Here is a 24,601-nt window from a genome sequence, read left to right as displayed (position 1 = left end):
TTTTCTTATCCTTGAATATCCAATATCGCTATTTTGCTGCAGCACTTTGGTTCGCAGTAGATATGCAATGCATAATGTGTGGATTCAGCGCACATTAACTTACTCCATCCGTTCCAGTTTATATGGCACTTTTTTTCTTTTTAGTTTGTCCTAAGAAACAGTTTAATTTCAAACTTTTCATTTTAACTTGGTTAACTTTAATGAGATGATCTTTAAACACACAAATGTTTGAGACTTATTTTAGATCACAATTTTAGAAGTCTTACCTTTCTTTCTAAAACTCCATGTCGAGGCAAATAGTGCCACATAAATTGGGATGGAGGGAGTAACATATCATTGGGAAGGCTGATTTTTCATACCACAATTTTAGACTTGTTCTCCTATTCAGATTATGTTTCAATCAATACCAACCCTTGTGTGTTTTTCGCGATTCCTAAGGTTGAGTACCTTGCTCGGTTCTCCCATGAGGGAATGTGTGGTATACAATTTTCTTTCTTCTTGATCGGAGCTTTATCAGAGTCTGTAGGCGCCTAACCCTTGTGTGTTGTTCGCAATTCACATTAAAGACCCTTTCCTAAGGTTGAGTACCTTGCTCGGTTCTCCCATGAGGGAAGGTGTGGTATACAATTTTATTTCTTCTTGATCGGAGCTTTATCAGAGTCTGTAGGCGTGAGTATTCGGATTGGACTTGGAAAACCCACGGAGTTGAACTAAAACTTAACATTCAGGTGAGAAGGCTACAATTGTGTGAAGACGTAGATCTGAGCACTCATACTTTTCAATGTTGAAGACGTAGTGTTTTAGCCAAACACGGGAGCTATCGTTCTTTAACTCTCTTGTCCTATTCAGTTTGAAAGCTTTGAAGCTGTGAGGCTGTAGTATGGTAACAAATGCTATGAACCGCATCGGAAAAAATGACACTGTATAGCCGCTGTACAAATAATAGCCAAAAAAATATATAAAATATTTTTTGTATATATATACATTCTGTATGTTATATACAAAAATTATACAAGTTTTATACACTTTTCGGCTACCAGATGTAAATAGTTTCCGGCGTCGCTAAAAGTGATAATACCCCAACCGCATCACCTTCATTCTTTCTGAAGTTGTCTTTACAACATATGTCCAGCACTAGCAGCAAGGCTTAAAGTCTGAGTACACATTTACAGTATTTAGAAAACTAGCTGTGTCTAAGCTGGTATAGAGAAATGACGGATTGCTCGCGACTCGAGAGTCGAGACTGATCTTCAAACATATTTCCTGTATGCTGAAACATTTTTTAAATCCCCTGGAGTTGCTTGTCCAGCCAGTCTGAGTTATATTTGTCCATATAAGAACAAGATTTATTTAACTTGCTAATTTTATGGATTAAGGATTTAAGGGAAAGCAGAAATCATCCACCAGCTTCATTAAAATTTCACATAATGTGAAACAATTGTAGAGTTGGAGCTATGCTCTGTATTTAAGGGATATACTTGGCTGCTTCCACAACGAAACTACATCCTACAGTACAACAACATACCCAGTATTATCCCACGCCGTGGGGTTTGGGGAGGTAGTGTGTACGCAGACCTTACCCCTATGTTGCGAGGATAGAAACTACATCCTACAGTATATTTCTTTATCTGTTTTCACGTGGCTTGTGGTAATGTCGTTGATAGTACAGCAGCCAGAAAGGGCCATTGTCAACTCAAGTTCATTCTTGAGCATTTCAACAACTTGCTTTACCCCATGCTCCCCCTTTGCAGCCAGGCCATTCACAACCGCTCGACCAATCTGCAGGTATATTGTTTTGGATTACAGAGAAGGGAAAATCTAAAGCTTAACAAACTGGAAAAATTGAGGTAAGAACTTTCAAATAAGTTTACCAGAACAGCTTTTGCGCCTAGTGCTAAGGCCTTGAATATGTCTGTTCCTCGCCTCACTCCTCCATCAAAGAAAACTGGAACTTTATCTTGAACAGCATGGACCACCTGAAACCATTGGAGATTAAGAACAATTATGTGATTCACATTGTGTTTCAAATCCAAATTTTCTTAGATATCCAAACAAATGCAAATGATTAGACTTGTGAATTTGAAGCAAATAGGACCAAATCCCTCCATCCAAAATAGGCCATTTTATTAATTCAGATAACATAGATGACTCTCGCATGACTAGCTTGATATAAGGACCCAATATCATGCTGTGGAACTCAAACACGACAGGCAGCCGCATTCAACCATGTCCAAGAGTCCTTGCTATACATTTGACAGGCATAAAACTTTTATAATTCCTCCAAAGCATGTTATATCTCTGGTATACCTTTTACTAAGCAAGATCACGAAGCTTCCTTCCTTTTTGTTTTACTGAAAAGCCCATGATAACAGGGGCGGAGCCAGTGTGTTGGTTACGCGTTCGTCCGAACTCACATACTTTGGTTCGATTCCTATATTTGTCTTAAGAAATTCATTGAATATATACAAATTATTATTTAGAATCCAGTAACTCAAAAGAACTAGAATCTCGAACCCATAAGTTTCAAATCCTAGCTCCGCCTCTGCATGATAATCCATTTTACATTGAATGTTCTATACTGAAAATTATGTGCTTAAATTGTTCGCAATGGCCTAATATATTTTATTCAATGTGCCTCGTTAAAAGTCTAAAAATCTAATCCAATGAACTTACCAACATTGAGTAAAAGATAACGTCAAATATACCAGGAAGATAGGGAATAACCTCTTCAAGAACAGAAATAGTAGCTGGGGCATAATCTAGTTGCCGAGCTCCATGGTTAGAGACAATAATTCCTGCAACTCCTACTTCAACTGCTTTTATTGCTGCAAAAAGTAGTGTATTCCAAGTCTTTAGCAGAAATAGTCAAATAGTGAAACCTTACAACAACAGTTCAATCCCAAAGTAAGTCGGAGTCAGTTATCTGAATTTTACTATCATTTCATTCTGAAAATTTCGCCTTGAAAGATTTGCAACAATATTTCCTACGTTCTTCATGATGTTTGTACATCTATTGTTTTCTTCCCTGTTTACTTGACTGCACTTCCTATCCGATTTTGGCATCTTATCTTAACCAGTTCCCTTCTAAAGTTCTCATGTATGATTGACAAACACCAATCTTTTGCTTTGCACATGTTCTTATAGACATAATCAGTGAAGAAACCTAAACTATGGAGCTATCTAGGATTCAGTGATAAGACCATCTTCAGAAGTCAGAACGCCCTTAATCAGAATTGGCAACTTGGTAATTGATTTCAACCACGCTATATCCTGCAAAAGATTTGGAGCATAAACGGATCAAAAGGGAATACAGTTAATCACATTTGTATTTAGTAACAAATGACACGATCCTTCTATAATGTACTTTTGTAGCTCAGCAATTTTACTTGCTTTAACATACATTGACATCCTCAACCAAAATGTTTGTTCTAGGCCCAAGAGTTTAAGTCATCCTTGAGGTATATCATGTGGTAATAAGGAACAAAAGAATAAACTTAAAATTCCGTACCTTCCAACACAACGAAGCATCAAAAGTTCCAGCAGCTAAGGCTTCAATATTTGAGCCGTTGTCCTGCAGAGTTTTATTAGTAGATGTAAGCAAAATCCACACCATTTTCAAGATAGGTATATGATGACTAACGGAATTTCTGCATATCAAACTAATGAACGAGAACATGAACCCATATAAACCAGTAGCACACAGATGAGTACAGAAGCATTGCTATTGTACACTATATTCAACAAACTGAAGTAGCAGACCAGTGTGTCTAACAACTAGTAGTGATCAGCTAATTGGCAAGTCAAAGCTCAACAAACTGAAGTAGCAGACCAGTGCGTCTAACAACTAGTATTGATCAGATAATTGGCAAGTCAAAGCAGGTACCCCTTTAATGGAAACTTAGGCTCTACACTACTTGGGGACAGAATTAACTTTATAGTTTTTACTTTTTAGCCAAAATTGACCATTTCAGTTTGGCATTACATGCACAAAACATGACCTTGTGTTTGGTACTCAAGGAACTTTCTTTTTAAGAGTAATAGTATGTAATTCTGGCATAGGGAATGTTGAAGCTAATCCCTAATGTCAACATCCCCAACTCCCAACAAATAGAAGGAGAAAGGAATGAGTCATTCAGAAAGAACACCAGATTTAGTAGGAATAAGCAGCCAATAAGAGACATTTTAGTCCTAGAAAATAAATTTTGTTTCTTAAAAGAGTTTCACAATTTGTCTCTTTCAGTTTAACAGGTGATTTGTCTATAAACCAGAATTTATGGTTTTACTTACATTAACATATTCAGTAGATATAAGACCTTCGAAGTTCTTCAACTGAGGTGCAACCATCCTGCAATTATAACTCCTCTCTTTCTAGATCAACACATGATTACCAAAACTATAGGAATTCTTTAATTTTCTTAAAGTACTGAATGATGAAACTGATTTCTATCCAGATATGGTTGAAGAAGAACGACGAAAAGGTTTTTTGCTAGACTTGAACTCTAGAAAAATGATATATAGCTTACTTATTCTTTATATCTGCCTCCCTTCTACCAAGCCTAGGGGTATCCGCAGTAAGAATAATAGCCTTAAACCCATTCCTCTCAGCTCTTTGTACCATAAGTGCTGTTATATCCCTCCTTTTGTAAACCTATTGACAAAAGAACCTTCTGCTTCAAAACACACAAAAAACAGTGAAGATACACGGAGATCTTGATTGTTAGGAAGAATAAAATTACATATATTTGGAAGAAGCGAACAGCATCGCAGCTAGATGCAACCTCCTCCACTGTGCAGGTTGACATATATGACAGTCCCTATAACCAAGAGAATTCAGTACTATCCACATACAAGAATTGGAAATTGATCTGGTTTAGAAAAATATTACTACCATAATAACATCAGATGCTGCGGCGGCTCTAGCTGTTGCAACTTCTCCTGGCATTAGTTTAACGGCTTTCTGTAATCAGAGCTACATATTGTGTTCAGCTAAGCGACTAGGATGATAATTGATCTTAATACAAACCTTCAGGATGTGCCAATTTATGCATGGCAGTTGGGGCAATCATAATAGGAGCGGATGTCTTGTAACCGAGTATAGCCGTTGACATGTCTATCCTGCTCACATCAACAAGTATTCTAGGTCGAATACTGAGTTTCTGAAAAGTTAGTGATAGATATCTGTCTGTTAACAACTATAGAGCAAGAAATTACAAACTTACGTGATTCTACGAAATGCTTCTACATTTTCTTTTAGGGTTTGCTGGTCCTCAGCTCCTCCAGTATAGTAGTCATAGTACATCTTCAGAAGGACTTGCCTAGCAAGCTCTTGAAATTCATTCACATTAACTGGTTCTCCTGCCATTTTAGCCTGCACAGAGCACTCACAACCATTTATATCTTACATTCCTCTCATTTTAGAACTTTGATCTTCTTTTGTCTACTTCATATTAAAAGAGACGCGAGAAATTGTCAACTTATTTGTTGCCCAATAACCAGGACTAGGCGGGTGGTAAAATTTCTAACCATTGAACTATCACATAGAATATATTCACCTATTTCATTTTCCATAGTGGTATTTGACATGGCATGGAATTTAAGAAAAAAAGAAAGACTTGTGGCACATATCATAAGTAATTTTAGAACTTGTGGTCTTAAATATGGCAAGACATTTCTACGATAATAAAGCATGTCATTAAGGGCAAATGCGAAGTTTAAAACCATTCCAACGTGCAGATAATTATACTGATTTTTATATAAATCTAAATCATGCTTGTTTAACAAACGAAGACGAATTTAAAGCTAAAGATTGCTCAATAGTTTTAACTAACTGTTTTGAAGAAAGTTTATCAAACCATCCGTAATCATAGATTGTTCTAATAAGGACTTTAGGAATTGTCCATTTGTTCAACAAATCAAGGTTTTGAGGTATATCTACCTCTTCTAATCTAGTATTTTTCATACTAGTTTCTCCTCATATTAACAGGATCAAGTGGCGGGCGGTAATCCGCACGGCCTTCTCAACTGAGCTAAAACAGAGAGAGATCTCCGATTGATCGGGAACTAGAATTGTTTCACACCTCTGCTGACTATTATATGTCCACCGAGGTTTTCACCAGTTAAAGATCTCTATTTTAACACGATCGAGAGTTCTTAATCTAGCTAATTCAGCATCCTTATGTTTAAAGACTGGCGGTAATCCGCACAATCAGTAAGGATATAAGAATCGAAATATACTTGAATTTTATATATTTTGATGACTGTATGGAAGGTACCTTTTACTCAAGCAAGGGGTCTGTCTTAATATAATACATACTCTCATTGAGCCCATGTGTCTAGCAGTTCTAACCGTGAAAGAAGATGCCCTTTTCAATTCATTCATCGAGCTAAGGTTCACGGCTGGCTAGACGGAGCCACTAAGGCAAAGCCAATAAGAGTAGTGCTATATTAGACTGTACCAACCATCTCGAAACTAAGTCAAGAAATTATATACAAAATTCATTTATATTTTGATAGATGCCGTCTCTTTCATGGTTTATATAGGAGAGAAGTTAGATATTCAATATAGATATGAAGTCTCTTAGCCGGACACAGTCACGGCCAGAGAGGAGAGACTAGATGAAATACTAAGAAACAACAAAATAAATACCTTTTGGCCGGGATGTAAGGCTTGAAGATGAAGAACTCGAAACTAACTTTATTTACTTTGTTCTTCAATTACAGAGAGTAGTACTTACAATTGAGAGAAAAAGAGAGAGTTTAGAGAGAGAGGGGTTTTGCTTCTTCCTCTGAAAGAATGAATCGTTTAAATAGAAAAGAAAAAGAATCTATGAACAGTAAAATAGGGTCCCATATGGGTCCCTGTACAGTATTTCTACTGTTGACGAACAGTGTTTCTACCGTTGAAACAGTTTATCTACTGTTGAGTGGGTTCAGCGGCTTCACTGTGCAGTGGGGTCCGGTGGCTTCACTGTGCTGGTCGCTTTTCCATCTCTTTCATTTTGCGGAGGAATTCTTCCGCATTTTGTAAGGCTTCATCAGATAATATCTTCTCTGATTCAATAGGTTGGGAATCATCTGCGACATCATCGTTGCTGGTCTCACTTTGCATCGAAGTGTCTGATTTCTCATACTGATTGATGGAACGAAGCAAATTTCTTTTTACTTCTTCCAAGTAGTCGTTGATCATTTCTTCTTTGTCCCCTTCTTGAAAGGAGATCTTTTTGGCAATATGCCGAACTGAACTATCATCAACCTTCTCTTTTTGAGGGTTGCTGGAATATTCTTGGATTTTTATTTTGATGGAGTCCAAGAGTTCTTGACCGTATAACGTCTTCGTTTTGGGATCCTTTTTCATTAGTTTATCCCAGAAATTGTTATAAAATGTCCTGTATAAACAAGGAATTTGTTCTTCGGTGAATCCAACTTCTGGAGTCCATTTATGAATCCAAGGAATAGAGAATTCCAGAAAGAAATATATCTGGTCAATCTTTTCTAGGTAACAGATATGATCTGTGTGGTATAATTCGTTTATAACTGGAGAAATTTTTGTCCATTCTTTGTATAACATGAGAAATGGATCAGGTAATATTTTTACTGTCGGACCGTGGTATGACCACCAGTTTAAAAACTAATTTGGAATGGGCTCTGCAAATATCTTTGCACATACTTTTACGAACCAAGTATGCTTGTGTCGATCATTATTGTAGTAGAGCACTTTATCAAAGGCCTGGATATAATCCCAATAGGTAAAATTCATACGGGACTTGTTAAGGCTTATTTGCCTTTCTTTCATCGTGGATATTCCCCAATCTTCAACAGATATAATCTGTTTGATTATGACCTTTGAGAAGTTATAAACGTTCTCGTCTGTGCTATAACCAGAAAAGTGCTGAAATTCTGCACTACCAGTACTGGTGAGTATAGTTTCATAATAAGAACGGGTTTTGTATGACTCACCCGGATAATACAATCCATTTATCAAATACCTTTGGAATATCTTCCATGGTTCTTCTTTTCTCTGAATATCAGAATTTTCTAAAAGAAATATCATTTCTTTTTTAGGCAATTTCTCATAGGACTTGATATCATCATTGTCCTCTTTTGTAATAGAAGCAAAAGTATCACTTTGCTTTTGAGCAGTCAAATATGCCTGCAAGTGTGCGTATAACGGACTATCTTCTGGAATATCTTCCAGGTGAATGGATGGTCCTATCATCGAGGACTCGCCTCTGAGAGATATTTTCTCATTAGTCAAACTTTTTCTTCCCATTTGTATAACTAGGGAGTTTGATGTGGATCCGTATGACGATCTTGAAGGGGACGTTCTTCCTTTGGAATGTGGGGATGATCTTCCCCATTCTCTACCTCTACCCCATGGGGGTTCCATCCTGCAAATATTCACGAGATAAGAAATCCGGCACAGAATTATCAATTCCCTTTTTGTATTGAATTTCAAAATCAAAAGGGGTCAATTGAGCCTGCCATCTTGCGAATATCATTTTTGAGGCATCATGTTTAAAATCTTTGTTAAACATATATTATCATATAAGGGGGCTAAATCACGAGACAAATCTTTATAAAAAGGTGATATATAGTTTAAACTTCCCAAAAATCTTTGTAACTGAGTTCTATCAGTAATAACATCGGGAAATTTTGAAGCAAAATCAATAGATCTTTGAATCGGAGTAATTTTTCCTTGACAAATATAATGTCCTAAAAATCAAATATTAGTTTGGAATAAACTCATTTTTTGTTTTGAAATAACCAAACCATTTTGTATAACAATTCTTTTAAAAATATCTAAATGCTTAATATGCATTTCAAATGTTTTTGAGAATATCATCAATATAAACAATGATAAAATCAAGATAAGGATTGAATATATCATTCATGATTTTTTGAAATTCAGAAGGGGCATTCTTTAAACCAAAAGGCATAGCATTCCATTCATATTGCCCAAATGGAACATTAAAAGCAGTTCTATAAGTATGCTCTTTAAATATTTGAATCTACCAATATCCAGATTTTAAATCAAATTTCTTATCCACTTTAAAAACTTATTTAAAGGTTTATAATTAATAACCAATCTAGGAATACCACGTTCCTTTTCAGCAGCATTATTAACATAAAAAGCTATGCAAGACCAAGGAGATTTTGAGGGTTTTATCAAATCCTTTTGTAGCAAATTATCAATCTCTTTCTTGCAGAATTCTACCAGTTCAGCGTTCATCTGACAAGGTCGAGATTTAGTAGGAATATCATCCTCAGAGAAATTATTTTCATATGGCAGAGTGACAATATGCTTTTTTCTATTCCAAAAAGCACTGGGATGCTCAGCACAAATATCAATAGCAATATTTTCGGAAATCAATTTAATCTTTTCCTGCACTTTAGTGGAATTCAAAGTATCGAATAAATTCATACTAAACAATTCCAATTGTAATGAATCAATATGTCTTTGCTTCATATCAATTAAAGCATTTATATCTCTAGTTACGGGATCTGTAACAAAAGTATAACTTATCTCTTTATCCGTATAAGTAGCAGAAAAACCTTTGAGTCTATGCTAGTGAAAGAATAAATAGCGTTAATAAACGGTATTCCAAGTATAATCGGAGGATATAACTGATTTTTCACTAAGAAAAAGAAGTGAGGAATGCAGACTTTATTCTGACAAATACCAGTATTAGGTAATTTATACTCTATATCTAAAGCATGTCCTGATGCAGACTTTACCATATGAGTAATTTTTTGAAAATATTTAGTAGGTACTAAACCTTCTTGAATGCAGCTAACATCAGCTCCACTATCAATCATAGCAATATTTATGATAGAAAAACTATTATCAATTAGAATAGTACATTTAATATACCATCTATGAGCAGTAATAATTTGCATCATTCCCAAAAACATATCATGTTGAGAATCAATTTTAATAGGTTTTTCTTCAATATCATTTTCAGAAATACCTTTGTTTTTATCATCAGATTTCTCAGCTGGAGAATTGATTTTCTCAATCTGAGTAATCCTATGATCATAAATCATTTGATTTTGTTTAAGAGATTTGATCTCTTTTTTCAAGTTTTCAACTTCAACTTTTAAATCATCGAAAGAAGAATTTCTTGCTGGAGTTGTACTTTTATTTAAAAGACGGTTATTAATCTCTAATAAAGAATAAGGAGCAGAATATTCAAATTCCTTTTTTGAGTTTTCAAAAGGTTTTGAAGAACTTGAACTAGTACTTGCAGCCAAATTTATAATTTTTTCACGAAGTTTATCATCAGTAACTTCTTTTAAAAGTTCTATTACATTATCAGATGTAATAGTTTTCATGTTCAAATCTTGGAACTGAGATTGCAATTTATAAAATTCATCATCATCACAGGTACATGTATTACCTTTGCAAGCTGCACAAGTATTATCAATATTTTTATCACTATCAGATAAATCAAGTAAATCTATTTCAGCTTCAGATTCTGACTCAGAATAATAATAATAGTCAGATTCTGATCCAGAAGTGTATAACAAACCATAAACCTTATCACGTAACTTATTGTCTAGTTCTAAGGTTTTCAGCTTACAATTTGGAGCTATATGGCCAAATTTTCCACATTTATAACACTTAATATCAGCAAGATCACGCTTAGACCTATTTTTGGTAAATCTAGTGGACTTGCGATGGGCTTTCTTAGCATCACGCTCTTCTTTGGATCTATATCTAGATCTCTTTCTCTTATAAGGACTGTCTGGGTTAGGGTACCTATGATACTTGTGTTTCTTTTTCTTATGAGTAGAAGTCTCGGGTAAACCGAACTGGGTGCAAAAGTCTCCTAATTGGTTTCTTTCCTTAAGCTTATTCATCTTAAGTTGTCTAGATAATTTTAACTCATTGCACAGGTTTAACCTTTCCTGTGTGTAAATTCCTATCAACTTACCATAAGTATAATCTTTGTACGGAATTTCACCAAAGCTACCTCTTCGAGTCTTTCTAACTCTTTCAGCAAATAAGGAGGGAAGGCCATCTATAAACTTAGCTTTCCAATGGTTATACTTATTTTCTGGTAACTCCATAACTCTACTCATAAAGGTGTCTTTATACCATCTGAATTCACCTAAGGTCCTACATCTAAGACCATTAAGTAGAGTACGAACTGTCTCATGCTGATTGGTAAATCTACCATTGAAGTGTTCTAATATTGTAAGAACAAGGGTATAAACAACATCTTCTCTATTTTTCACAAGAGTCATGCCTAAGTTATCAATTCCTTCGTCAGTGGCTATAGCATTAATAACTATTAACTTTTCATCAGCAGTCAAATAATTATCCCACCAGCCACGAAGTTGGCCAGTAAAACCTGCAACAATCATTTTGCAAATAGTTCTATCTGTATTTTTCACATTCTTACAGACAGTTGCATACATAAGCATTCTATGCACAAGAATAGTTAATTGTCTATCAGTCAATCCATCAAGATTCCACTCATAAATTTCGGAACCACTATAAGACATATTAGTCTGATTCCAATCACGTTCCTCTATTAAGACATCTTGAGGAGTAGGACGATCATAATAATAAGTTTGCATTCTGGGTTTATCAGCATGCCTACTATTCTTTTTGGGATAACCTCTGAGTTTATTAAACTCTGACCAAACTTCATTTTTGTAATCAAGAGTAGTATCTAATTTATCAGCAAAATCTTTTGATAAATCAATAGGTTTGATATTCAAACCGGATAACTTTTTATCAAGAAGTTCTTCTAAATCATTTAAAAATTTAAATTTAAAATCCTGAATCTCAGGGGGTCTTTGAACATGAGTAAGAACAATTTGAGGTTCTGATTTGCTTCCTGACGTAGTATCAGTTAAAATCTTGTTAGTACTCATATCTTTTATCAAAACTGTTAAATCATCAAGTTTTTTATCAAGAAAACTGATTTGTTCACCCAAAACTTTAACATATAAACTCAAAAATTATTTTGAGAAATTAATTTATTAATTTCTGCGATGCTGACTGCAGCAACATCTTCATCAATAAATTTTTGAAATGCAGTAAATGTAATACCTGTATTATTTGGTAAAACAAAAGGTGTTTGAGGAGGGTAAATGGCGTTAGTAATATTGCCACTCCCATCTTTAAAAGATCTTTCTAAAACTTTTATATAAAGCGGTAAATAAGTGGTTATAAACCAAGGAACAAAATACATAATTTGATTATGTAAAGCACAAGTTTCATAAAACTCTTGAGAAATATTATTTAAATCATCTTTACTATAAGTATCAAAAAATCAAATTTTAAATCGGTTCCATTTATCACTGAAAAATTCTTTTTGAATATAAATTCTAGCTTGTGACCCTGGACTAAAATCTATTTGGTGTGGAATCATTAAACATCATTGAGGTTAAAATCCATCTCGAACGCAGAAGGAATATCCTTATCTGAAATATTTTCACTATCCTGAACAATATTTGTCTGGGGGTTAATCTTAACCCTTTCAACTGGCTTATCACCCACTTTAGTAGAAATTGTATGCAAAGATGCAGCACGATTTCTAGCTGGTCCATAGACTGGTTCAACAGGAGAAATATGTTGAATATCAGGTAACACTCTACGATTGGTAAATGAATGTCTATTATAATTAGAACTAATAGCATGCAAAAGTCTATTATTAGAAAATGACTGCCTATTATAAATGGAACTATTATCATCAAACTGAATGCAAATCCTACCATCCGGATTTTGAGTAATATGAGAATATTCAGTATTACTAACAGCATCAGTAATCTGACTAGGGGATATAACCGAATCCAAAGTCCAAGTAGTTGGGAAATTAATTTCTTCCCACTTATTAACGTTATTTATCCTTTCACTAGCATAGACTCAAAAGGTTTTTCTGCTACTTATAAGGATAATGAGATAAGTTATACTTTTGTTACAGATCCCATAACTAGAGATATAAATGCTTTAATTGATATGAAGCAAAGACATATTGATTCATTACAATTGGAATTGTTTAGTATGAATTTATTCGATACTTTGAATTCCACTAAAGTGCAGGAAAAGATTAAATTGATTTCCGAAAATATTGCTATTGATATTTGTGCTGAGCATCCCAGTGCTTTTTGGAATAGAAAAAAGCATATTGTCACTCTGCCATATGAAGATAGATGATATTCCTACTAAATCTCGACCTTGTCAGATGAACGCTGAACTGGTAGAATTCTGCAAGAAAGAGATAGATAATTTGCTACAAAAGGGTTTGATAAAACCCTCAAAATCTCCTTGGTCTTGCACAGCTTTTTATGTTAATAATGCTGCTGAAAAGGAACGTGGTATTCCTAGATTGGTTATTAATTATAAAACTTTAAATAAGTTTTTAAAGTGGATAAGATATCCAATTCCCAATAAAAAGGATTTATTGTCAAGATTATATGATGCCAATATATTTTCAAAATTTGATTTAAAATCTGGATATTGGCAGATTCAAATATTTAAAGAGCATACTTATAGAACTGCTTTTAATGTTCCATTTGGGCAATATGAATGGAATGTTATGCCTTTTGGTTTAAAGAATGCCGCTTCTGAATTTCAAAAAATCATGAATGATATATTCAATCCTTATCTTGATTTTATCATTGTTTATATTGATGATATTCTCAAAAACATTTGAAATGCATATTAAGCATTTAAATATTTTTAAAAAAATTGTTATACAAAATGGTTTGGTTATTTCAAAACAAAAAATGAGTTTATTCCAAACTAATATTCGATTTTTAGGACATTATATTTGTCAAGGAAAAATTACTCCGATTCAAAGATCTATTGATTTTGTTTCAAAATTTCCCGATGTTATTACTGATAGAACTCAGTTACAAAGATTTTTGGGAAGTTTAAACTATATATCACCTTTTTATAAAGATTTGTCTCGTGATTTAGCCCCCTTATATGATAGGCTAAAAAAGGATTATAAAAACCCTTGGACTGATAGTCATACCATTTTGGTTAAAATTATTAAGCAACGTGTTAAATCTTTACCTTGTTTGACCCTTGCTAATCCTGCATGGCAAAAAATTATCGAGACTGATGCGTCCAATATTGGTTACGGAGGGATTTTGAAACAGATAAATCCTAATAATAAGCATGAATATTTGATTAGATTTTACTCTGGAAAATGGTCCAGCCCAGAGAAAATACGCTACTGTGGCTCATGAAATGTTAACCATAGTTAAGTGTGTTTTAAAATTCCAAGATGATTTATACAATCAAAAGTTTTTGATAAAAACTGACGCACAATCTGTTAAATATATGTTTAACAAAGATTTTAAACATGATGCCTCAAAAATGATATTCGCAAGATGGCAGGCTCAATTGGCCCCCTTTGATTTTGAAATTCAATACAAAAAGGGAATTGATAATTCTGTGCCGGATTTCTTATCTCGTGAATATTTGCAGGATGGAACCCCCATGGGGTAGAGGTAGAGAATGGGTAAGATCATCTCCACATTCCAAAGGAAGAACATCCCCTTCAGGATCGTCATACGGATCCACATCAAACTCCCCAGTTATACAAATAGGAAGAAAAAGTTTGACTAATGAGAAAATATCTCTTAGAGGCGAGTCCTCGATAATAGGACCATCCATTCACCTGGAAGATATTCCAGAAGATAATCCGTTATACGCACACTTGCAGGCATATTTGACTGCTCAAAAGCAAAGTGATACTTTTGCTTCTATTACAAAAGAGGACAATGATGATATCAAGTCATATGAGAAATTGCCTAAAAAAGAAATGATATTTCTTTTAGAAAATTCTGATATTCAGAGAAAAGAAGAACCATGGAAGATATTCCAAAGGTATTTGATAAATGGATTGTATTATCCGGGTGAGTCATACAAAACCCGTTCTTATTATGAAACTATACTCACCAGTACTGGTAGTGCAGAATTTCAGCACTTTTCTGGTTATAGCACAGACGAGAACGTTTATAACTTCTCAAAGATCATAATCAAACAGATTATATCTGTTGAAGATTGGGGAATATCCACGATGAAAGAAAGGCAGATAAGCCTTAACAAGTCCCGTATGAATTTTACCTATTGGGATTATATCCAGGCCTTTGATAAAGTGCTCTACTACAATAATGATCGACACAAGCATACTTGGTTCGTAAAAGTATGTGCAAAGATATTTGTAGAGCCCATTCCAAATTGGTTTTTAAACTGGTGGTCATACCACGGTCCGACAGTAAAGATATTACCTGATCCATTTCTCATGTTATACAAAGAATGGACAAAAATTTCTCCAGTTATAAACGAATTATACCACACAGATCATATCTGTTACCTAGAAAAGATTGACCAGATATATTTCTTTCTGGAATTCTCTATTCCTTGGATTCATAAATGGACTCCAGAAGTTGGATTCACCGAAGAACAAATTACTTGTTTATACAGGACATTTTATAACAATTTCTGGGATAAACTAATGAAAAAGGATCCCAAAACGAAGACGTTATACGGTCAAGAACTCTTGGACTCCATCAAAACAAAAATCCAAGAATATTCCAGCAACCCTCAAAAAGAGAAGGTTGATGATAGTTCAGTTCGGCATATTGCCAAAAAGATCTCCTTTCAAGAAGGGGACAAAGAAGAAATGATCAACGACTACTTGGAAGAAGTAAAAAGAAATTTGCTTCGTTCCATCAATCAGTATGAGAAATCAGACACTTCGATGCAAAGTGAGACCAGCAACAATGATATCGCAGATGATTCCCAACCTATTGAATCAGAGAAGATATTATCTGATGAAGCCTTACAAAATGCGGAAGAATTCCTCCGCAAAATGAAAAAGATGGAAAAGCGACCAGCACAGTGAAGCCGCCGGACCTCACTGCACAGTGAAGCCGCCAAACCCAGCCGCTGGACCCCACTCAACAGTAGATAAACTGTTTCAACGGTAGAAACACTGTTCGTCAACAGTAAAAACACTGTTTGCACAGTAGAAACACTGTACAGGGACCCATATGGGACCCTATTTTACTGTTCATAGATTCTTTTTCTTTTCTATTTAAACGATTCATTCTTTCAGAGAAAGGAGGAAGAAGCAAAACCCCTCTCTCTCTAAACTCTCTCTCTTTCTCTCAATTGTAAGTACTACTCTCTGTAATCGAAGAACAAAGTAAATAAAGTTAGTTTCGAGTTTTTCATCTTCAGGCCTTGCATCCCGGCCAAAAGGTATTTATTTTGTTGTTTCTTAGTATTTCATCTAGTCTCTCCTCTCTGGCCGTGACTATGTCCGGCTAAGAGACTTCATATCTATGTTGAATATCTAACTTCTCTCCTATATAAACCAAGAAAGAGACGGCATCTATCAAAATATAAATGAATTTTGTATATAATTTCTTGACTTGGTTTCGAGATGGTTGGTACAGTCTAATATAACACTACTCTTATTGGCTTTGCCTTAGTGGCTCCGTCTAGCTAGCCGTGAACCTTAGCCCGATGAATGAATTGAAAATGGCATCTTCTTTCACGGTTAGAACTGCTAGACACATGGGCTCAATGAGAGTATGTATTATATTAAGACAGACCCCTTGCTTGAGTAAAAGGTTAAACCTTCCATACAGTCATCAAAATATATAAAAAATTCAAGTATATTTCGATTCTTATATCCTTACTGATTGTGCGGATTACCGCCAGTCTTTAAACATAAGGATGCTGAATTAGCTAGATTAAGAACTCTCGATCGTGTTAAAATAGAGATCTTTAACTGGTGGAAACCTCGGTGGACATATAATAGTCAGCAGAGGCGTGAAACAATTCCAGTTCCCGATCAATCGGAGATCTCTTTCTGTTTTAGCTCAGTTGAGAAGGCCGTGCGGATTACCAAGGACTTTCCAAATATAGAAATCTGCCGTTTTTGGAAACAGATTAAAAAGAAAAAAGGGTTGTATAATATGGAACTGAGGGGGTAATAGATTCCTGTTGAAAATTGAAATGTTTGTGTTTATGCGATTTAACCACTCAAGTGTGTTTAGGTAAAGAACGAATCCTTTGTAACAAGTAAACCCAAGATCAAGGGGTAGCATTAAATACATATTAGAGATTAGGATCTAAACCATGTTATAATTCAGATTCAGAAATCAAATCATGTGATCCGACGAGTTCAACTATCAGACATCAAAATACTGCAGTAAAAAAAATATATTAAAAAGAGACCTTTCCAACAAATTCAAACAGGAAAATAATCCTCCACAAGCGAAAAGAAAAATAATAGGAAAATAGAAGATGGTAAGAAACAATTTTAGTACCCGGACAATACAGAGAAGAGTTAGGCACTTCTCCACTGGTTCTTCCTGTTGTTGAACTCAGAAGTAGCCATTTGAAAAGCTGAGTAGCTTTACTATTTTTTTCCTGACGCAACTTGTTAATCTTTTAGCAATATTCTAATAGTGCTCCAATCATTTAGCAGTATTATAATCTCCAATCTTGTTTCAAGTTCACAAAATGCAAGAAGAGTGAATAAAGAATAAAATAATCGGGATACTTAATTTCAGGATAAAATAATAAAATGTAAAGATGCCCTTCACCAAATCTTTCTCCCAAACTCCTATAAGAAAGTCAAGGTTAAAACTACAAATAAAGCTTATCAAATTTGTTTTATTTATAAATCAAATATCTGTACGTATTATATATGGTATATTATTTTTAATCCGTTAAAATAAAATCTTGCCATTATTACAATCCTCACATTATAATTTATCTTGTCATCATTACCCGTATTATAGTCCTCACATTATAATTTAAGTATAATTTATTTATAAACAAAACTACCCCCGTCTTTTTAACCTACTAGTTTTTGGGACCTAATAACATTAAGAGTAAATATCTTAAAACTCCCCTAAACTATCACGTTTTTGTCAGTATCCTATTTAAACTATCCGATATCCCAAAACCCCACCCCTAACTATATACATCTATATATTAAAAAACGCTCGCCGATTTTTTAGTGGTGAGTGTGATACACCCTTCTATTTACTCAGCCTAATATGATATATCAATTTAATTAAGAATTTTAAATAATAATAAAAATTAATTAAATGGATAAATGTTTGGGGGTTTAAAAAATCAAAGGAAGAGGATGAAGGGATAAACACATAGTCATTTGTAAAGAAAAAAATCTCTTCTATCTCCTCCGATAATGGCTACACCATATCTCAATCGTGACTTTTACCATTAAACTTCGATTTAATATTGGATTTTTTCCAATAACCTTCGTTTTCATCGGGAATTATAGTTTAATACGAGATTTGGGATAAAATAAATTAGGATTTGGTTGAAAGAAGAAGACCTAAATGAAGAAGAAAGATAATTTTAGAAGAAACAAGCAAGAGAAGAAAAAAATTTCATATGAAACCCATAAGAATAAAAGGAAGAAGAAAGATAAAAAAAAATGAAGAAGAAGGCTAGAATACAAAGAAAATAGAGGGAAAATACAAAAATTAAATTTTTAAAAGAGGGTAACAATAATTAACCATTAGAAATGGCCAATTGGGGCCATTTTTATGTATAATTTCATCTCTCACGCGCCTTTTGGCGAGTTACCTTACATATTTTATTAAAAAATCGACGAAGGGTTTTTTAATATATAAGGGGATATAGTTAAGGGAGGTTTTGAGGACACCAGATAGTTTAAGTTTGTAACTGACAAAAACATGATAGTTTAAGGGGTTTTAGGGTATTCACTCTTTTAAAAATTATATAAATATCGTTAAAAAAATATTTGAGTTATAAAATAAAATTTAATTGCAAATTCCTAAAGCGAATGATATTGATCCTACTTAGTTAATCCTATAATTGAAGAAACCTTACATCAAAAATCATTAGATGGCGATGTTCCTTTATTTCAGACAACCCGTAAACATAATAGCAAAGAAACAAATACAAAAGAACCGCACAAAGAAAAGATTTCAATTTAATTACAATATATAAAAAGTACAATTGGCTATTACAAGAACATCACAATCATAAGAATATAAGCTTTCGTGAAGTTTTTTATTTTTTTAAAATGATAAATTAAAGAACAAATTGATTAAAGAATACACATCAACTTAACATAAATTTATATCTTCATATATTTATTCGTTACCTGAGGAGAAACTAACACCACTTGCACTCAACTGCATCCTCAACTCTATTAGGCAAAATTTTAGCATCTTTCTTACACCTGCAACAAAAATCTCAGTTTTAACACAAATTGGGGTTCAAGATATTTTAGATGAATCTAAATCAGAAAATATAAGATTATGAGTAATGAACGTCCATATATATATATATATATATATATATATATATATATATATATATATAAGTGGAGATAATGAAGTTTGTTTATCCTAGAATAGAGAGGTAAAATTACATAGATAGATAGATTCTGGTCCGGAAAATATAAATTTTTTAGTACTAAACTTACATAGAAAAAAGAATGGATATAAAATTTTGCCCATAAATAATAGGTAAAGATACGATGTGAAAGGTTACGAAGATCAGTCAACTAAGAAGGTGACTTTTGAAGTTTTTAAACGGAACAAATAAATATGAGTGTTTTTGCAACTTAGTGTGATTTAAATAGCATAATAGAAGTAGGATGCCATAAGTCAAAACAAGCTCTATCGCCAATATATGCTAATAAACCTTGTATATATTTTTGAATGGATAATTGGTGATAATTTGCATAGATGAATTCGACTTGTATTAATTAAAATAATCAAATTAATTTAACCTATTATTGAATTACTCAATGCAACTCCTTAAATTCTCCAAATTTTTTAAAACTTTTTTAGAATGTGTAATTCCATGTTTGTACCAAAAAGATTACTTTGGTAGTATTTGCTTGAAGGGTGAAGAAAGTCATTTAACTTTTGTAGAACAATTTGGTAATTCAACTTTTACTTTGGTTCTTTCTACTTATTATGTAACAGTTAGGTACAGCTCTAGGAGCTCAAGGTACCTCCAATTACATTACACATAAGTCTTGAGCCACTTGACTGTACTGAATTTCCCACTCAATTTACCGTCAACCAAAATGTTTTTTCAATCTTGAAATTTCTCCCAATGTTCACTACACTCCCCAATTAACTTTCTGGATGTTGATGACAATGGTCTTCTCTGTAACAGAGAATTGTTGGGCAAATCAAGGAACATTCAGCTGATGTGTAGGTACCAATTACCATAAGGAAATAATACAAGGATTTTATTATTGGAAAGTATCAAAAATCACAAACAAGCACTGATAATGCTTCTGCACACATAAGATTATTACAAAGCAAGATATGACAATATTGTTGAGTTGGGGCCAGTCCATTTATTTAAGGTACAGACTACAGAGTATGGGAACTACATCCTACTAAGGAAACTTTCTTTTTCTGTCTTAACATGGCTTCTGGTAATATCATTCACATTGCAGCAGCCAGCAAGAGCCATTGTCTGCTCAAGTTCATTCTTCAGCATTTCAATTACTTGCTTTACCCCGGACTCTCCCTTAGCGGCCAGGCCGTAGATAACCGGTCGACCAATCTGCACGAATATGTATTAGCTTAAATTACAATGATAGTACTGTCAGTGTGTATATAAGTTAAGTCAGTTTCTGTAAGTCATGTAAGTTTACCAGAACAGCTTTTGCGCCAAGTGCTAAGGCCTTGAATATGTCTGTTCCTCGCCTAATTCCTCCATCAAGAAGAACTGGAACTTTGCCTTGAACAGCATTGACCACCTAAAACCATTGGAATTTAAGGAGGAATATATGGAAGCCAATATATATACGTTGAAAGATTTTGGTTCACTTTTGATGGAGACATTTGGATTAAAGAGGAGATTTCAAATCTATTAATCTAAAAACTTTTAAGAATTCAAATAACATATTTCAACTTTCAATTGAAAAGAATTCAAATGAGCTTTGTGTAGCAAGACATCAATCATGTAAGGAAGGAAATCACCTCTTCAAGAACAGAAATAGTAGCTGGAGTATAATCTAGTTGCCGAGCTCCATGGTTAGAGACAATAATTCCTGCAACTCCTGCTTCAATTGCTTTGATTGCTGCAACAAAATAGTATAAGAAAAATCTTTGGAAGAGATTCTCAATTGGTGAGACTTGGTAGGGAAATCAAGTTTATATCTGTAATTAATACATGTTGAAGCTTTTCCTATCATCTTAAAAAATATAAAAGAAGCTTGCTAGAAGATATACTTTGACAATTAAGTATGTATACGTATGTATATATGTCGAGGGTCTATCAGAAACAACCTCTCTACTCTCACAAGATAGGGGTAAGGTCTGCATACACACTACGCTCCCTAGACCCCGCTTGCAGGATTATACTGGGTATGATGTTGTTGTAAGTTAAAACGATATATCAAATATTCAGTGTGTTCCATGGAAACTTATATGGAATTTAGAGAAACAAGTACATGATATATGGAGGTGATTAGAGATTCTGTTGACTTGAGCTAAGGTTTATGATAAATATTATACCATCTTCACTAGTGAGAATGCCCTTTATCAGAATTGGCAACTTGGTAACTGATTTTAACCACGCTATATCCTGCAAAGTTTCGGAGAGTGTGAGGATTACAGAAGAATAAGGTGAATAATATATCGTATTGAACTGTGAAAACTCTTATCATTCTCTAAAGTATTTTGTGGCTTGGCTATTTTACATATTTTAACATGCATTGACATCCTCAACAAATTTTGCATTCAAGGACCAAGACTATATTTCATCGTATGATCTTCTAATGTGGTATTAAGTAACACATATATTTAACTTTTAAATCTTGTACCTTCCAGCAAAACGAAGGGTCAAGAGTTTCTGCAGCGTATGCTTCAACAGTTGAGCTTTTGTCCTGCAGAATTTTATTTGTGGATTAATAAGCATAGTCTATACTATTTGCAAGTTGACATATCGAAACTAATAAAAGAGAACACTAATGCATATAGTAGGAGGAACCAGCTAATTTGTGATATTGTAGTCCTGCAAAATAAGCTTGTTTCTTTAAGGAGTTTCAAGTTTTCCATGTTTGAGCTTACATGTAATTTGTCTAATAATTGGTTTTAGCAAAAAACCAGAAATTAACGGTTTAACTTACAGAAACAACTTCAGTTGATATAAGACCTTCAAAGTTCCCCAACCGAGGTGCGATCATCCTGCAATTCTGAGTCTTAGTAAGATTAACACAAAACCATAAAATTCTGAATGATGAAACCGATAAAGTATGAAAAAGATTTTAGCTAGACTTCAATGACAAACAAAACATTATACACATTACTTATTCTTTATATCAGCCTCCTTTTTTCCAAGTCTTGGAGTATCAGCAGTGAGAATTATAGCCCTGAATCCGCTGCTCTCAGCTTTCCTTACCACAAGTTCTATTATATCTCTCTTGAAAGCCTATTGACAAAGAATAAATAACCTATCTGTTGCAGAACACAAAATCAAGTGAAGATATATGAAGATCATGAGAGCTGGGAATAATAAGTTACGAAAGTTTGAAGGAAGCGAACAGCATTGCAGCTTGAAGCAACCTCCTCCACTGTGCATGTAGACGTAAATGCCAATCCCTATACCCAGAGAATTCAGTATCCACACACCAGAATTCGAAGCTGATCTTTTTATCTTTAAGGAAAATATTACCATGATTACATTACATGCTGCTGCACCTCTAGCTGTTGCAACTTCTCCTGTCATAGATACAACAGCTTTATGGAATAAGTGCGACATGGTACGTTCAGCTAACAGACTAAGGTAAAAATTGATTTTATTCAAACCTTCAAAATGTGCCAATTGATGTGAGGAAGTTGGGGCAACTATAATGGGAGCCGACGTCTTGTTACCAAGTATAACAGTTGACATGTCTATTCTGCTCACATCAACAAGCATTCTTGGTCGAATACTGATTTCATGAAAAGTTAGTTCTAGAAATCTCTGTCAGTTGCCAACTGAAGAGCAAGAATTACAAACTTACGTGATTCTACGAAATGCTTCTGTATTTTCTTTTAGTGTATACTGATCCTCAGCTCCTCCTGCAAAGAAGTCATAGTACATCTTTGGAAGAGCTTGCCTAGCTAGCTCTTCAAATTCATTTATATTAACTGGTTCACCTGCCATTTAGCCTGCATACACGAGCATTCGTATGTTAAAAATTCTCTCATTGTAGAATTTTGTTTTTCTTTTGAGAGCAGAATTTGGGGTTTTGAAAGCAAAAATTAGTACCTGTAGGATACAGAGAAGAGTACACGTCTCCAGTATCTCCCCTTGCTGTTTTTAGAACTCATAGATAGCCTTTCGGATTGCTGCGCGCATCTTTTAAATGATCAGAGGATTACTGTTTCCATCTCCATGAAATATAGTCAAAAGTGTGGGGGTCCGGGGTTGAAAGAAATAGGCATGTGCCTATACACTACTCACTTGGCTGCAAATGATTCTTGGAAGGTGAAAGGCACCAGGTCAAGAAATGAAAGAAGGGAACATAACAGCTGAGAAAGAAGGGGGAGAACTTGTGGTGTAAATCATCTCCGTATTGGTACAATTTAATATCGCTTTTATGATTCTAGCAGTAGCTTGATGGTAATGAAGATTTCAGTGTGTGAATTGATTGGAATGCTGACTTTTTAAAATGCAATCCAGGTGAAGACTTTATCAAGGAGGTTTTGATGATTTGGCCCTTCTATATTTTTGGAGGTGAAGCTTTTATGAGCTTATGTTCAGAAGGTTCTGTTATATTGTGATACGACCGGAGTTTATAGATCAACTAGGATTTCACTTTTATGAGTTCTGAATTTTAGTCAAGTGTTAATAACTGAACATATTTAAAGAATTTCTTAACACAAATACACTGTTTGAGCAAAAGTTATTGGGTTCGGCAGAACTCACATCTGAGCTTCTACCCCTGCCCCTCAACTAAGGCCACTTGAGGAACTCATTCCTGTTATTTACTTTGATTGATCCATTTAATCTCACTCTTGTTAATTTCTTGTTAACACATTACTAAATCAACAGTTTCTTGTTTACATAATATTACATCACTAATTTATTGGAAACTCTTTCTTAAATCATTGATTTCCTCATCCGAAAATGTCTTAGTTGAATTAGCTCATGAAAAAAAGGAACTCTTATCGTTCTTGTTTATCTGGTTATTCTCTTACAGTTCATAGTCATCATATCTTCTGGATTTGATAAGTAAAATTAATCTTACTGAATAAAACTTTCAGGTAAAAAATAACAAGTACGAGTAACTAAGGAAACTCAATTCTCATACACAATCTTTTAATTTCCATTTTCAAGATTTATCCTACAATGGTGAAAGACCCTTGTGGTCCGACCCTTCCCCGGACCCCACGCATAGCGGGAGCTTAGTTCACCGGGCTGCCTATCCTACAATGGTGATAAACAAAGCATAGCATCTGAAAGTGGATCAGTTGTACGAGAATCCTAAGCAAAAGGGAGCATCTCATATGGATTAGTTGGCCTATATCTGCTTCGGAAATTGAAGTTAGAGTCCAATAAGCTAAGTAGGTCCACGGAAATATGACAGCTTATTACAGGTTA

At 34.2% G+C, this 24,601-nt stretch overlaps 2 protein-coding genes across 7 annotated transcripts; both read right to left on the bottom strand.

Annotated features, from left to right (window-relative positions):
- Positions 1–1,378: 1,378 nt before the first annotated feature.
- On the bottom strand, positions 1,379–17,578 carry LOC104091381 (peroxisomal (S)-2-hydroxyacid oxidase GLO4). 2 transcript variants are annotated; one of them, XM_070197845.1, is made up of 12 exons: positions 17,308–17,578; positions 5,220–5,368; positions 5,024–5,148; positions 4,889–4,935; positions 4,737–4,814; positions 4,524–4,648; positions 4,288–4,345; positions 3,509–3,571; positions 3,201–3,270; positions 2,725–2,825; positions 1,872–1,976; positions 1,379–1,779 (listed from the first exon to the last, which is right to left on the bottom strand). In XM_070197845.1, exons 2-12 carry the CDS (start codon positions 5,360–5,362, stop codon positions 1,603–1,605), a joined length of 1,092 nt encoding a protein of 363 aa, XP_070053946.1. In that variant the 5' UTR covers positions 5,363–5,368; positions 17,308–17,578; the 3' UTR covers positions 1,379–1,602. The 2 variants fall into 2 exon arrangements, with proteins under 2 accessions (XP_070053946.1, XP_070053947.1); XM_070197846.1 differs by having other exon boundaries at positions 5,024–5,115.
- Positions 17,579–20,228: 2,650 nt separating this feature from the next.
- Positions 20,229–24,492, bottom strand: LOC104103666 (peroxisomal (S)-2-hydroxyacid oxidase GLO4-like). Of its 5 annotated transcripts, none has more exons than XM_070197847.1 (12): positions 23,267–24,492; positions 23,019–23,166; positions 22,822–22,946; positions 22,688–22,734; positions 22,537–22,614; positions 22,323–22,444; positions 22,143–22,200; positions 21,837–21,899; positions 21,529–21,598; positions 20,992–21,092; positions 20,664–20,768; positions 20,229–20,572 (listed from the first exon to the last, which is right to left on the bottom strand). In XM_070197847.1, the coding sequence occupies exons 2-12, from the start codon at positions 23,159–23,161 to the stop codon at positions 20,393–20,395; spliced, it is 1,092 nt and encodes a 363-aa protein (XP_070053948.1). In that variant the 5' UTR covers positions 23,162–23,166; positions 23,267–24,492; the 3' UTR covers positions 20,229–20,392. The 5 variants fall into 5 exon arrangements, with proteins under 5 accessions (XP_070053948.1, XP_070053949.1, XP_070053950.1 ...); XM_070197848.1 differs by having other exon boundaries at positions 20,992–21,083; XM_070197849.1 differs by having other exon boundaries at positions 22,822–22,913.
- Between the last annotated feature and the right edge of the window lie 109 nt (positions 24,493–24,601).

This window comes from Nicotiana tomentosiformis, chromosome 3, assembly GCF_000390325.3.
Source record: "Nicotiana tomentosiformis chromosome 3, ASM39032v3, whole genome shotgun sequence".
NCBI classification, from domain to species: Eukaryota; Viridiplantae; Streptophyta; class Magnoliopsida; order Solanales; family Solanaceae; genus Nicotiana; species Nicotiana tomentosiformis.
Note: the sequence above shows the minus strand (reverse complement) of the source record. Positions and strands in the feature narration are given on the sequence as shown.